This window comes from Phaseolus vulgaris, chromosome 8, assembly GCF_000499845.2.
Source record: "Phaseolus vulgaris cultivar G19833 chromosome 8, P. vulgaris v2.0, whole genome shotgun sequence".
NCBI lineage: Eukaryota > Viridiplantae > Streptophyta > Magnoliopsida > Fabales > Fabaceae > Phaseolus > Phaseolus vulgaris.
In genome coordinates, this window is record NC_023752.2 from 11,497,415 (window position 1) to 11,512,696 (window position 15,282).

The window sequence follows — 15,282 nt, forward strand, 5'->3', positions numbered from 1 at the left end:
CTGAACTCCAGATAAAATATAACTATGCACCACAAAACTTAGCATTCATGGATTCTTAACAGCATAATATTGAGTGAGTCAAGCTACCATGATCACCAAAATAAAAGAATCTACACTTTTACAACCAAATATCTCTACCGTGCATAGTTAAAAAAAAAAAAAAAACACACATAATTACAAATATGTCGAGCTGATTTTTTGTACTTGTTGACACTTCATCCATTTTTTCAAATACATATCAACTAAAACAAACAACATATTTTACTCATTTTTCTTTACTGAAATAAAAAAGGCATAAATGTTACTCATAAAAAAACTCTAATAATAGCATCTTGAACGAGTGAAAAAGGTTCATCGACAGCTTCCATTCAGTCTTCCTCGTTCATCTTTTTAAATGCTGATTTAAAACATCTAGATCTATGTCAAAAAAAATTCTTCAATTTTAAATAACTTAGATTCATAAAACCTACATTAAAATAATATTTATATAATAACAACCACTCCTCTAAAATAGTGTCATAAAAATATTATATGTGAACTCATTTTACTTTTGTTTTTCAAAAAAGCAGCAATACCTATTTTTACGCAATTATAAGATGTAATTGTTTTTGTGTAGCAACAAAGAACATACCAAACCTTCTCTTCGACCGTCTTATCTCTTCTGTGTCTGTCTCTTCCAACGCCTATTTCCATGATGTCCCACACAGAGGAGAGAGCCACACTCACGTGGCGCAAAATCCCTCACAATCCCAAATACGATGTCGTTCGCCCCCGCGTCTGTCACGCCGCAGCCACCACCCACTCCCAATTCGCCTCTGTCTCCGTCGCCCAATCCAAACTGCACCAAGACTTCATGCCCACGCCCTCCCAGCTCCTCAAGCACCCCCTTGCCGCCTTCGCCTTCGTCCCCCGCGACGCCTCTCTCTTCTTCGCTGGAGCCATCGCCGGCGCCGCCGCCAAGACCGTCACCGCGCCGCTCGACCGTATCAAGCTCCTCATGCAGGTGCGTCGAATGCCACTATTTTTTTTATCAGACGGTAACTAACTGAACGTGCAAGTAACTGAACTTCAACGACTTGTGATTAAAATTACCACTCAAACGCAGCACTTAGTTGGCTTTTCTTTTAAATCGTAAATGTTCCTGCTTTTTTTAGACTGTAGTATTCCTTTCTAGTGACATTGGTGTTATGAGCGTGTTTGGATTAGATTTATTTCGCTTATAATGGGGGCTTTTTTTACAGTTAACCAAATGCTAAAAAAAAGAAGGAAGTGTTGTTGTTATTGTTGTTTCCTTTGCAGAAAATGTTGGGAATGTGAGACAAAATGAAAAGTAAATGGTAATGGAAACACGTTGCTCAAATGAATACATGGAAGAATATAAACAGCATTTTATCATTAAAAGGGAAATATTAAACGTCAACCCCATTTTGGGGTAGATTGAGGGTGGAACGAAGAGAGAAGAGAGATATGAAGGAGAAAGAACAAAAGTAGAGAGAGAAAGTGACAGGGTGTGATATCAATGTCGTGGGAGGACATAAGATGGAAATGAAAGCGAGTGTATGTTTATTGTACTCAAAATATGTTGCAGAAAAGTTCCTAATTTGTCTAGTTTGAATCACTATGTACTTGTAGACTCAAAGCGTGCGGGTTGGGCAAGATAGTGCTAAGAAGGCAATGAGTTTCGTTGAGGTAATGTTCTTCCTTCTTTTTCATTTCTTCTATGATTCTGTCATAATTGTTTAGTGTGGACTGGTGTGTTTTCTTCCTTTGTTTTAATCTAGAGTTTCATGAGTATGTTGTTTGCCCTTAAGTTGTGAATCTGGCTTGTAGTTGATCGTTTATGCAATATAGGATAATCTGCTTTGGTGCTTCCTACACTCTTCCTTTGGTCTAAAATTTGTCTAGTTTGGTATCTCTTCGGGAAATTGAGATATGGGAGGGTGCATTTTTTCACTTACCCAATATGTGATACGATATGGTCAAGTGAGAAAATATTATGCTACCACTTAGGCTATTGATTGACCACTATATATTCCTTTATAAGATGAATGCGAATTAAAAGAAAAAAGTTCACTAACAGAAAGAGTTTGGGTTTCATAATTTGTGTATGTATCAAGTTAAGTGATTACAAAAAATGGGTTCCTCAAGTTATCAGTACAAAGGAACTACAATAATAGGTTCTTATCTCTTTGAATCTCCTTTTTACCACAGACTGTTGTTGTGTTAATACATAAGAGAATTCTAACTTTTAGAAGTTACTTTAACCATTTTATGGTGCAGTTTGTGATTGTAGCCATCTTGTAATAGTAATAGGTCACTTTCATCACTAGTTTACCTCATATTATTAAGGATTTATATTGCCTAATTTCATGTCAATTACTAAATATGGTTTTGGCCCTCCCCAATTCTTTGTTTGATGATGTTTGTTTGCCCTACACAAGCTCTCTGTTCAAAATGTTATATAGTTTTTCTTAAATCTTACATTGGTATAAATTACAGGCCATAGCAGCTGTAGGGAAAGAAGAAGGCATTAAAGGTTACTGGAAGGGCAACCTCCCCCAGGTCTGTGCACTAAGGAAAGAATGTATTGGTGTTTCTGTATTTACATCACATACTATTGACCAGTCTTTTCATTTGTGTTAGTGTTTATTCTTTAATATTCCAGGTGATTCGGGTCGTACCTTACACTGCTGTCCAGCTCTTTGCTTATGAAATTTATAAGGTTATCCCAAACTATTGTATCAGAAGTTCTAATAGCAAATATTACCTGTTCATGCCTAAATGTCTACTTTTGGATTCGCAGAAAATATTCAGGGGAGAGAATGGTGAGCTCTCTGTTGTGGGAAGACTTGCAGCAGGTGCTTTTGCAGGAATGACATCCACTTTCGTGAGTAATTAGAGGGCCCTTGCTTTCATGATTTCATTGGGTTGTGGTGTTCTTGTATTTTATTGTAGATATTTATAATACTGCTGATATCTCTTTTATCCTTTATATCTTGCTCATATCTTTTATTAATGTGTCGAACTATCCATCTAAGTATCTAATGTTTTATTATATCATTGTAGATAACTTACCCATTAGATGTTCTAAGATTGCGATTAGCTGTTGAACCGGGTTACCGTACCATGTCAGAGGTATGATTGAACTGATTTAGTATTTAAGCAATATCTACCTGTGATGATGAACCAACCATATTGTTGCTTCTCCAGGTTGCCTTGAGCATGGTGAGGGAGGAAGGATTTGCATCTTTCTATCGAGGCCTAGGTCCTTCTCTTATTGCAATAGCTCCTTATATTGCAGTAAACTTTTGTGTTTTTGACTTGTAAGTTCATTAGTAATTGTATATCTTATAATTAAATTGGGAGCTACTGAACTTGGACATTGAAATTGAAACATCCTGACTTTCTATGGATGACAGATTAAAGAAGTCATTGCCTGAGAAATACCAAAAGAGAACTGAAACATCTATACTCACAGCTGTCCTTTCGGCATCTCTTGCCACTCTTACATGCTATCCTCTGGACACTGTTCGAAGACAGATGCAATTGAAGGGCACACCTTATAATACAGTATTAGATGCTCTTTCAGGTGAGGACTTGCTCCTGCTTACAATTTAGTATTAGCAATATATAATCACTCACTCACTTGATTTGCATGCACATTAACAAATAAGCCACATTGGTTATTTGACCTTAGAATGCAAAAGTTTCCAAGGGAAATATATTAGAAATCTGCTTATGCGTTGTAAAGTTGTCTCTGCTTTTATTTTTCGGCCCCAGCTATTGGGTTTGTAGCTGCAGTAATTAAGTCATCTTATCGATGCTTTAATTTTATATTCCTTTACGCTTTGCTTGGAAATGCTGAAACTGGAGACTGGAAGAACAGGTTAGAGGGATGAAAAAGGCATTTGAGGATGCTCCTTCTATCCATTTGGAGCGTTTTAAAAATGAGAGAACAGCTAAAAATATGACTCACTATTTTTTATCATTTTTCAAAAACCGAACAGAATGAGAAGGAAAGGCTGTTCTGCATATGTATCTCTTTAATTAAGGATATTTATATCATTCTATATTTATTTATTTTTGCTTTCACTTTCTAGACAACGAAAAAAGAAGACAAAAGTTTTAACTTTCTTTTCTATCTATCAACTTATAAAATCTCTTCACTTTCTACTCTTTTTTCATTTCCTTTTCTTTCCTTCTCTTTTATTTCCTTCTGTAAATCAAACGTATACAATTAAGAAGACATGTAGAATAATAAGTTGAATATATTACGAATTTTCCCATTCTTAACTCAATACTTTTCTATTTAACTAAAGCAGTAAAGTTTATCATTCACTGTTCCTTGATCCTTATATATTGAGGAATCAGTACTCTTATTGATGGTTACTTTAACAGGCTGAGATCAACCTATGTAATTGTCTGTCCAGTAGTTGCTTTTGGTTACTTTATACCTTGAAATATTAGGAGGTGTTCTTGATGGTAAGTTATTTGAATTTTTGTATTATTTCATATGACGGGAACAAAAGGCATGTAGTTAATATGCCTACTTGTAGTTAATGGGAGTTATTTGACGTCTTCATTAAGTGAAATCAAGTACGAATTAATTTCTGATACCAATTCCCTCCAAACTAAAATTAGGTGGCCACTGATTGAATTTATTTAAATAATGGATTTTTTTAAAAGTATTTATATGCTTCTGTTGATCACATAATGAACAACTTATACTTTTGTTGATGCAGGTATTGTGGCACGAGATGGAATTGCTGGATTGTATCGTGGATTTGTGCCCAATGCTCTAAAATCCCTTCCTAACAGCAGGTTCCTAGGATCTTCTATTGTCTATAGAACTAAGATTATCATATATTGACCCTGTTACCTTTAGCAATGCCCATATTCTTTCCCTTATCTAGATTTTCCATTTTGACACCTTAAGTTTTGTGCTTTCATGTCATCAGTTTCTTATATCTTCCTTTTTTTTTCTCTGAAGCATCAAGCTTACCATATATGACATTGTTAAGCGCCTTATTGCTGCTAGTGAGAAAGAATTTCAATCAATTACAGAGGAAAATCGCATCAAGCACAAGAACACTAACAAGCAATGATACTGAACTTCAAAATTCGTATTGTTTTAGCTGGTTTTCTCCCTAAAAATTTTGGTGGAATTAATACTGGTTACTGTAGCTGTGGGTATCACTTTTCCTACATGAGCGACAAGTGATTATAATTATCCATCTGCCAATGCTTCTGCATCCATTGGCTGAAATTTTGTAGAATGTGTTTTAGCTAGGTGCTATGTAAATGCTATATTTTTTTTGACTTCATTATCTACACTGTCGATAAATTCTGATGTAATTCGTTTTCCCTCCAAATCTACATCTCAATTGTTAGATGGAACTTATATTTTAAAAAATTTAACAAAAAGCCATTCACATCCTTCATGTTAATTCAAATAATTTAATTTATTATCTTATTTTAAAACTCATCTCATGCATTTAACTTCTGAATAGTTAAACTATTTGTATTCAAGTTATTTACTTGATGTTGATGTGATTCTTTTACTTTTTAAGCAATCACAAATAAAGATATGGCTGCCAAAATAAATAAAACATAATTATTGTTGATAATGATTCAAAATATAGTAAAAATGTATAAATAAACATTACTTTTTGGTTTTAATAATACACTTATATATATATACGTGTATATACATTTAAATTTAAATTTAGTTTTATGGATACTAAAGTGTCCAAGGTTGAAGCTGAATCTATATTAGTTTATCACTTTGATTGTATGTCTTTAGTGATATACTAATTTATATTAAAGAAGATGTTTTGTTTGACTAACATTATTATTAAAATTTATGTATATATATATATATTTTTTTTTTGTAGATGGTATATGACGTGTTGTTAAGAAAGATAATATAAAAGAGAATGATAAAACAAGTAAACAGGTTGATGTTACCCTTCAAGATTTAGATAGCATTGACCCTTCTAATATGATTTTTATTAGTGTTTATGTTATATAGATTAAAAAGTGATTAATTATTGTTATTACACGTATAACAAACAATGTTGCAAATTAAAAATTAAAAGATATGAGTCATAATAAAATATGATAACATTAAATGCTTGATTGTTAATATATATGGTAAAGGTTAATTTTTTATAATCATTTGTGTAGTTGTTATGGGAATTTCTAATGCAGTGGAACCAAAATTTTATTCGATTCAGATACCAATGTGATTAAAGAATAAAAAGAGAAGTTATTGTGGTTCAATTTTGTTATAAGTATTAGTATCATGTTTATTTATTAGTTATTTAAAACATTTGTATATAAAGTTGTATAGGATGAATGACTCACTAAGTACAATAATTTTAAGTAGGAACCCAAATTATTACCGATTTTATCATTAAAAGATGATTTGTTATAACTCAAATAATGACTCTTTATACTTGATTGAATTATCTTATGTAAATAAAACTTTTTACATTTCAAATGTTAAAAAAATTATTTATTAAAAACCGAAAAGTGATTGACATGTTTGTGAATTTTACGCATACATTTCTACAGAAAGCTTTTTTATCAATTAATAAATCTGGAAAAACTTTTCTTAAAATAATTTAGTTTGAAAACGAGATTCTTGTTTAACACAGTTATATCAAGAAATATAAAAGATAAGGGTAGAGAGATACACGAAATTTTACACTAATTTAATAAATTCAATTCTATATTCATTAGAAAGATTGTTTTCACAATTCTGTAAATATTATATTATAATCGTAATACACATATGAAACATGTGATTAAATAAAATATAAATCAACCCATAAATCTACTACACCAAAATGTCTTACCAAAGTAACTACACCAAAATGTCTTACAAGATGTAATAACAAACCCATAATATAATGAAAATCACATCTTTCCCACAAGTATCCAAAGATTAAAATTAAAGAGTAAAAAATCAAATTTACCAAAGATTTTAACTTCTTAAGTCTTTTCTAGACAATATGAAACCAATATTCTAGAAATCAAATGTTACATTTCAAGAGAAGTTAAAAGATATTTAAGTAGAAACTTAATAGATAATTCTTAGAGGTAATCAATTTCACTATTCCATGTTATTTATAAAGTTCTAGAAATTTATAATCAATTATTTCTCACTTAATAGATTAATTTCTCAACTTAAAACATGAGATATTCAATTATGTTGAAAAACAATTATTTGAAAAATGATGTTTCGAAACCACTTTGAGCTAATACTAAAGATACTCAATTGAGAACTATTTAAGCTAATTAATTAAAATGCTTTTAAACATTTTCAAAAGTGTCTTAGAAAAGGCTTTTAATTATTTATTGTATCCTCTAAAGAAGTGTTTATTGTGACTGCAAAGAAACAAAGAAAAGGTGACAGCACTGCACTCACACTGTTATCAAGTACACTTACATTCATTCTCTTATTTAAATATGCTCATATTCAACAAATTCAGATACTTCACAATTCCCACAGCCATTGCTAAAGTGCATCTTTGCTTAGAAGTGCAGAAGGCATCTCAGTGATTTCCCTGTGATCAAAAGATCGAAGGCTTTGTTTATCTCCTCAATGGGTAGCTCGTGAGTGATGAAATTATCCAACTTCACCACCTAAATGGTTAGCCATTACCATAACAAACAAATATTAGTCCATGCATATATCAGTTTTTCAATAAACATAATAAAAGAATAACACTATTTGCTCATCCAAATTCATTGAAAGATTTCATTTCTTTGTAAGGAAATTGCAAGCAGTGATGATCCTTACTCCATTTCCACATTGTTTGGCAAAATGAGGCAACTGACTTTTCCCTTTGAAACCTCCAAATATTGATCCTATGATACTGCGCCCATTGAAGAGCTCCATTGGGTGGATAGGAAGCAAGCTTGGTGAGGCATGAATTCCCAATATTACAGTCAATCCCCAACCCTGTGGCACCAAATTTGACACGAAATTTGAAAGTGTAATGCTTTTAAACAGTAAAATCTTATTATGAATCTGAAATTGATACATGCTTCCAAGGAAGGGATAAGTTTATAAAACATAGTTGAAATATTAACTATAACAATGAAACAAGAACCATAAATTAGGGTTTATACCGCATGAACAGACGAAAATGCATCCCTTAGAACATCCACGTTTCCAGTACATTCAAAACTGTAGTCTACACCTCCATCAGTCAGTTTTTTTATTATCTGCAAGAAAACAACATAGTTACTGCTTTTTTGTTGAAAATGTTGCATGCGTATGATACTTTAATTTGTGAAATGAGATGACAGAAAATGCCAACCTCGCACACGGGCTTCTCTTCATCCTTTGGGTTTATGAAATCAGTGACTCCCATTGCTTGGGCTTTGAGCACAAAGAGAACAGAGTAAGTTATACACAAGGAAGTTTAAGACTTCAAATAAAGCTCCAAAAGGTTTCTTTTAGAGGTGGCAAAGTGGGGCGGGCCTGGATCGACCCGCAGCCCACGGTAAAAAATATGGGGACTGATGATTTCAATTCGCTGACCCGCATTGGTATATCTTGTAGTGGTCTGTGCGGGTCAGTAGCGGGGTGGGGTGGGCTCGTCCCGCTAGCTCTTAAGAAAAATAAAAAATTAATTGACTTGACAACAATGATCTATTGAAGAAGTAACAAATTTGAGTAAAAGAAAATTAGATTTTCACTTAAAACACAACACATTTATGCTGTTCTAAAAAACGCACACAACACACGATGCACCCTCTTTTGCAGCGCCGCTGCTCACTCTTCTTACGACTCTGCATAGCTTCACCTGCAACTGTCGCTCTGATGCTGCATACCGCTACTGCCTCCACTCCTCCACTACGTTAGAAAAAAAAACAAACCGGTCCGCAAGCCCGCGGATCAACCCGCATGTGGGACGGGTTATGAAAACTAGCCCGCATTTTATATGCGGGGCGGACCTATGCGGGACGGACCTATGCGGGACGGACCGGCCGCTTTGCTACCCCTAGTTTCTTTTATCTAATCCAAACTTCTAAAATAAGTTAACAAAAATTAAAGATTGGTTAAGCTTATTTTGTGTTAATTTGTTGCAAGTGATTTTTAATTTATAAAAGAATATTCACACAATGCTTATAAGATAGAATAGTAGAAAGCGAGAGGAATTTAGGTACCTTTGATGAATTTATCAGGGTTGATGTCGACACCTATTATTCTGGAAGCACCTCTGGCTCGTGCTCCTTCTGCAACCTAGATTTGATCCAATTTAAAACCAACATCTTCCTTAGATTTCGTTTTTCTGTTTCGTATATTATTATGCTCAATAAATATATATATATATATTTTAAATTTTAAGTATAATTTAATCTTACAAAAAGTGGTAGAAAAAATTTAATAAATTGACTTAAGAGATATGAAAAAAATAGTGAGTCTTATTACAAGTTAAGTAAATTATTAAAAGTAATTTCAGCTTTAAGTAAAATATAGGGAAACCAAACATGGAAGAAGAAAAAAGAACTTACAGCTAACCCAACAGCTCCTAGACCAAAAACAGCCACTGATGAACCAGAATGCACATTGGCTGTATTCCAAGCAGCTCCAACCCCTACATTTTAACTCCATAAATAATTAATAACAATAAGAATCATTTTTTAAGTTCTTTGATTGAGATAACAGAAATAAGACAGACAAAAATAAAAATAAGAGTACAAAATATGTAAGAAATAAAAGGAAATTATTTACTAGTTTGTTAGATAAGTAGAAGGAAAAAATAAGAAAGATATATCTATCTATATATATATATATAATTTATGTTTTCTTAAATATATTACTATGAAATTATAATTTTTTTAAAATAACTAATTTTTTATTAATAATATTTTAGTATTTTTTTATTAAAATTTGTATATATATTTTATTTGAAAAAATCATTTTATTTATTTAATTTAATTTAATTTAATTTTTAAAAGTTTCAATATTTTTATTTTACGATTTAAATTATTATTATATTATATTTTTTCAAATTTTATTAAATGTAATTTTCAGATAACACAGTATAATAAAACATTAATTATTCCAATTTTTAACACTAAACTTTTTTTAATATTAACTATATATAAAAACTAAAAATTGATCCAGTAAACAATAAAAAATTGTGATGAGAAAATAAATATTTAATATCTTTTTAATTATACCTTTATATTAACTCAAACAAATAAATAAAAAGTAGGAATAATAAATAAATATATGCTAAAGTATAAAAAATAGTATAAATAAATAAATTGTATAAGCTAATAAATAAATTAGTAAGTAGCTTATTCATTATAAAAATAAAAGTATATAATTTAAAACAATTAATTAAATTTTAAGTTTCTATAAATTTAGATATTTTTAATTGAATTGTTATATTAAAGATATTATCATCTTATATTAAACACAGAATCTTCCGGTACTTAAAGCAAGGTAACAGAACAATTACAGGAACTCAGAAATATATAACAAATTTAAATATTCATAAAAAAGATAAAAATTTAAAATTTCAATTAAAAATATCTAAACTTTTTAAGGACTTAAAACTTAATTAAATTTTTTTGAAAAATAATATTAGTTATTATTTTACTTTTTACTTATTTCTAAATGGATCTATTTGTATGTCTCCTCACGTCATTGTCGACTTTTCTTAATAAGTTATTTTTAATTTTGACACTACCACTTTATTTTCAGGTACTCTGCTCCCAACTAAGCATTAATTCTCTTTCAACAAATTCACAATCACAGGTCACTTATCAGTATATCGTAACCAACACGTAACGACAATTCAATTTTGCCCAGAGCCACCCCTCGATGTGATATCAAATGGTTCTATTGTCACTCCAAATCCCTATCCAACACAAAGATATCGACTTCACAAACTATCTCTAGTGAAAATCACACCTTTCTCTTCTCATACCCAACTACTCTAAGGACCATTTAAGTAGTTTAAGGTTGTTTTGTCTTAGTAATTAGAATTTAATTAATTTATCTAACAGTACAAGTTCTTGAAATGAAATAAAATCTTAATACTTTATTATATAAATTAAAAGTATATATATATATATATATATATATAGAAAATTATTATTCAAACTTATTTGATAAAAAATATTACATAAGCGTGAGTTTTAAGCATGAGATACTTAGTTCAGTATATATTGGTGGGCAAATATCAGTTTTAGTCGGAGTTGTTGTAACTTTTGAAGTTTAAACTAAATAAATGTTACTTTTAGAACTAGAAGTTTTCATAAGAGTTGTAGGAAATTTTCTTAATTTTTTTATGAGTTATATTTCAACATGATTGGATGGATTAATGAAACTAGGTATGAGTTTGTTATTTTTAACATTATGATTTAAATGATATATATATATATATATATATATATATATATATGAAATGTAGTTTCAGATGTTTTGTGAATCATGAATAAAGTGTATATTAAGAAAAAAATATAAAAAAAGTTATGTTGTAACAAAAATGTCTAACTTCATTTATGTTTAAGTAACGTAAACTAAGACATCAAGTTAAAAGAAGTTAAATGAAAGTTTATTGTATCATTAACACAGGTTAAGATCTGCATATGAATATACTAAACTTATCTTAACTCATGTAATCGATGTTTGAATATATTTGAGGTACTAAAATGGGTTAGACATTAATCTTTATTAGGGACTAATGTCAAGAACATGTATAAACTCATAATCAAATATGTGACTAAATATGATCTCACACATATTGTAAATCATTAAAATATCTCAAATAATTTGAATTACGTAAATTGTCAAAAAGTAATTATAATTATTTAAGTTAATTTTTATTGAAAAAAAAAGCATATTTACAAGGTTGTTAATATATTAACACTCAATTTTAAAATTATATTAAATAAATTACAGTTTATAACACTTGTCAAAAATTGATAATGTTGTTAAATTTTGATATTTACATTAGACCCCTTTTATTGTTTTTCTTTGGGACGCTGTGATGACCATATACATAGATATAAATTTGCAAAAATAAAATAAAAAATAAGATGATTGATTTTAAAAATTATATATGTTCCAAGTTGAAAGTGGACGACAAAACTCGTTTTCTCAATGATTTGGGCACTGCCTCCTTTTTCCTCAGCAACAGGTACACTGGGGTAACCGCTGTTTTTATGTCATTTCTGCATTTTTGTTTTTCAGAAAATGACATGTGGATACGCTACGTTTTGTTTTTACCTAATTTAAGTTGATTATTTAGAAACTACAAAAATTATATATCAAATTAAATGAAAATTTAAAGATAAAAATATGATAAAGGGTAATTTTAGTCTATATATTTATACATATTTGATTCTCTCTTTTTTCTCTTTCCGAATTACAATAAGTCTTTCTTTTGATTTGTGATTTTAATAAGTTTAATCAGCTGTAACAAAATATTGAAAAAAATATCTTCAAGCACACAAGGCCAGAAACGCAACACGAAATGTAAGAATGAATATTTTCATTTTATAAATTCTAGAATTTTGAGTCAAATATCACTTTTCGAATTGATTAAAGAAGAAAAGAAATGAAAATCCCACGAGGACCTGGTCAAGTTCCTTTGCTTTGAAAATCTATAATATATATTGGTCAAGTAATCACGTCGTAGTTTATATGTTATTTAGCAAAATTTTCAAACCACGTTCATTTTTAATGTTATCGTGACCAAAACATTTTTTAAAGGATAAGATGAGTACACGTTTTAAAAACTGTAGCAGTTGTCTTTTATAATAAAATATTCTATTATAGTAATAAAAATATATAGAAATAAAATATTAGAATAAAATAATAATTTATGAAGTTATATATTGAATGTAAGAGAAAAAAAAACTAAAACAGCACGAAACGTGAAACCTTGAAAATTGAAATATACAGCCAAACAAACAAGACCTTGTAGGCACTGCCAGTGTCAGATTCATATGGAAGCGAAGCGTGCGACCTTTTTCCGTCAAATAACGGTTACTTTTCACGTACTTTATTTCAACTTTCAAATATATACATATATAACATTAATAAAGAAGAGAGTCATATACACAAACTTTTACCATTTTATTCTATATAAGTAATTACTTTTTAAACTAAAATAATTATAAAAGTTATTTAAAATATTATGAAAATTATTTGTATTTATTTTTAATTGGAAAATTTTATTTACTAATAAATAAAAATAATTTATATATTTATTTAATAAAATAAATAATTGAATAATTTTTCTTTATTTTAAAATAACTAAATATTTCTCTTTCTAAAAATAATAATTATAAAAATTTTAATATTATTTCTTTAAAAATATATGTATATATATATTAAATTGTATTATTTTTCAATTAATTATTTATAAAAATAATAAAATTTAAAAACAATAAAATTATATATTTTTTTAATTTAATAAAAACATAAATACACATCATTTGCGCCCATGTGTTTTCGTTAGTTTTAAGGAAAGACGATAAAATGCATACATAAAACCTTAATGAAAAATCATTTAAACATAGCTAGATAAATAAAATGAAACATTACATATTTAGCAAAAACTGTAATTGTGTATTTTTCTATAATCATTGTTCATTATTGAACTATTGGTTGTAAAGCATATAGAGAAAGAGATATATATAAGAAATAAAATTATAGAAAAAAAGGACAGATCTGGAAAAGAGAATTAAAAAAAGTAGTTATATATATGGAATTTATGAATTAATGTGAGAAAATGTTGTTGTAAAATTGAATTATAATGAATGTGTTGAGTTAAAAGGTTAAAAGTAAGTGGGTTTGTTTGACTAACCTGTGGAGACGCCACAGCTGAGCAAGGTGAGGTTTTTGGTGGTGAGACCGTGATCGGAGGGACGAAACTTGACGACACAAGCGGAATCCACCACCGTGTACTCCGAGAACGTGGAAGTGTTCAAGAAATGGAAGATGGGTTTTCCATCAACGGTTGAGAATCTGGTTCTGCCATCTCCTTCCATCACCTTCTTCATGGGGTTCACCCCATACCTCTCACACAAGTTGCTCTTCTCGCACTTGCAGTAGCAACACTCTCCACACTCCCCATTGAAAATTGGCACCACTATGTCCCCTTCCTCCACCTCACTCACCCCTTCGCCCACACTCTCCACAACCCTACACACACCAACCCAGTTCATCTTAATCATCATCGTCAATTTTCAACAACTATTTCATCAATAAAAAATACATTTTTAAAACTTATGATCAATATTTTGTCTAAAAAAGCATCTGGGTAGGCATTAATTTAAATATTCTACAATTATCAGTATGATTAAAAAAATGCATTAGTCTATGTCTTGTCTTACCCGGATGCTTCATGGCCCAATATACGAGGGTAAGCACGCTGAGACTCGTTCTTTGGTAGACAACAACAACCACGGAAAAGCCAAAACAAAAAACAAAGAGCTAGCTATGAGACAAACAACTTATAATTTTTAAGGATTCGTAAGAGATCATATGCATACTAATTAATATAGAGAAACTAATGTGTATATTAATTTGTTCATACCTCGCCTCGCCATGCACTAAGATCGGTGTGGCAAATGGAAGTGTGGAGGATTTTGATTCGAACCTCGGATTTGTGAGGAGGATGAACAAGAATTTCTTCCACCACGAGGGGTTCTCCGGGACCATAAGCCACGGCAGCTAGTAAATATCATGAAAATCGAATACGAAGATGAAAAGTTAAGATGAATCTGAGATGAGAGAGATTAAGGGGTTGGTAATTTTCTTGCATCAAGTAGTTAGTGTGTGTGTGGGTTGGTACGAACCTTTGCAAGTGATGGTCTTTCCCTTGGTGTCCCTTGCTGGCTTTGAGTTGGACGACACTTCTGGATATGCCATGTTCCTCTCTCTGTATCTCTTTGAGATGTTTTAATGGAAGTTGGTTGAAAGAAGATGAAGCTAGAAACAAATTTATGAGTATGATGAAACGGTCCCTCGCGACAAGACCATTTATTGGGAGGGGATCTCTTTCTGGTTGGTTTAGATTATTATAAGTAATTTGCCAGCCTTTCAAATTTACATTTTCTGCAAAAATTATTAATTAATGATTCATTTAAGCTTTATAATAATTAAGGAAAAATTATTATTAATTAATACAAAGTTACGTCTAGAACGACAGATGAATAAAAAACCACAATAAAAAATTACATATATTTGAGATTGTTAACTCCGTTTTTATGACATAAAAGCAAAAAAAAAAGATAGAT

At 30.4% G+C, this 15,282-nt stretch overlaps 2 protein-coding genes across 2 annotated transcripts; one reads left to right on the plus strand and one right to left on the minus strand.

Moving 5' to 3' along the window:
* The first annotated feature begins 607 nt into the window (after positions 1-607).
* On the plus strand, positions 608-5,397 carry LOC137826220 (thylakoid ADP,ATP carrier protein, chloroplastic-like). The gene is made up of 10 exons (XM_068632106.1): positions 608-1,003; positions 1,633-1,689; positions 2,500-2,562; positions 2,666-2,722; positions 2,804-2,887; positions 3,067-3,135; positions 3,211-3,323; positions 3,420-3,589; positions 4,743-4,821; positions 4,991-5,397. The coding sequence occupies exons 1-10, from the start codon at positions 692-694 to the stop codon at positions 5,103-5,105; spliced, it is 1,119 nt and encodes a 372-aa protein (XP_068488207.1). The 5' UTR covers positions 608-691; the 3' UTR covers positions 5,106-5,397.
* A 1,937-nt stretch (positions 5,398-7,334) lies between these two features.
* LOC137824137 (alcohol dehydrogenase-like 4) lies at positions 7,335-15,036 on the minus strand. Its single transcript, XM_068629600.1, has 10 exons — positions 14,842-15,036; positions 14,580-14,716; positions 14,377-14,426; positions 13,848-14,185; positions 9,532-9,614; positions 9,184-9,259; positions 8,331-8,392; positions 8,140-8,235; positions 7,808-7,969; positions 7,335-7,650 (listed from the first exon to the last, which is right to left on the minus strand). The coding sequence occupies exons 1-10, from the start codon at positions 14,912-14,914 to the stop codon at positions 7,540-7,542; spliced, it is 1,188 nt and encodes a 395-aa protein (XP_068485701.1). The 5' UTR covers positions 14,915-15,036; the 3' UTR covers positions 7,335-7,539.
* Between the last annotated feature and the right edge of the window lie 246 nt (positions 15,037-15,282).

Excerpts from the sequence above, each read along its gene's own strand:
- LOC137826220 (XM_068632106.1), top strand. The coding sequence starts at position 692 with ATGATGTCCCACACAGAGGAGAGAGCCACACTCACGTGGCGCAAAATC. Across the intron at positions 2,563-2,665 it reads GGAAGGGCAACCTCCCCCAG|GTGATTCGGGTCGTACCTTA; the intron begins GTCTGTGCACTA and ends TTAATATTCCAG. Across the intron at positions 2,723-2,803 it reads TTGCTTATGAAATTTATAAG|AAAATATTCAGGGGAGAGAA; the intron begins GTTATCCCAAAC and ends TTGGATTCGCAG.
- LOC137824137 (XM_068629600.1), bottom strand. The coding sequence starts at position 14,914 with ATGGCATATCCAGAAGTGTCGTCCAACTCAAAGCCAGCAAGGGACACC. Across the intron at positions 8,393-9,183 it reads CCCTGATAAATTCATCAAAG|CCCAAGCAATGGGAGTCACT; the intron begins GTACCTAAATTC and ends TTGTGCTCAAAG. Across the intron at positions 7,651-7,807 it reads CCAAACAATGTGGAAATGGA|GTGGTGAAGTTGGATAATTT; the intron begins GTAAGGATCATC and ends CTAACCATTTAG.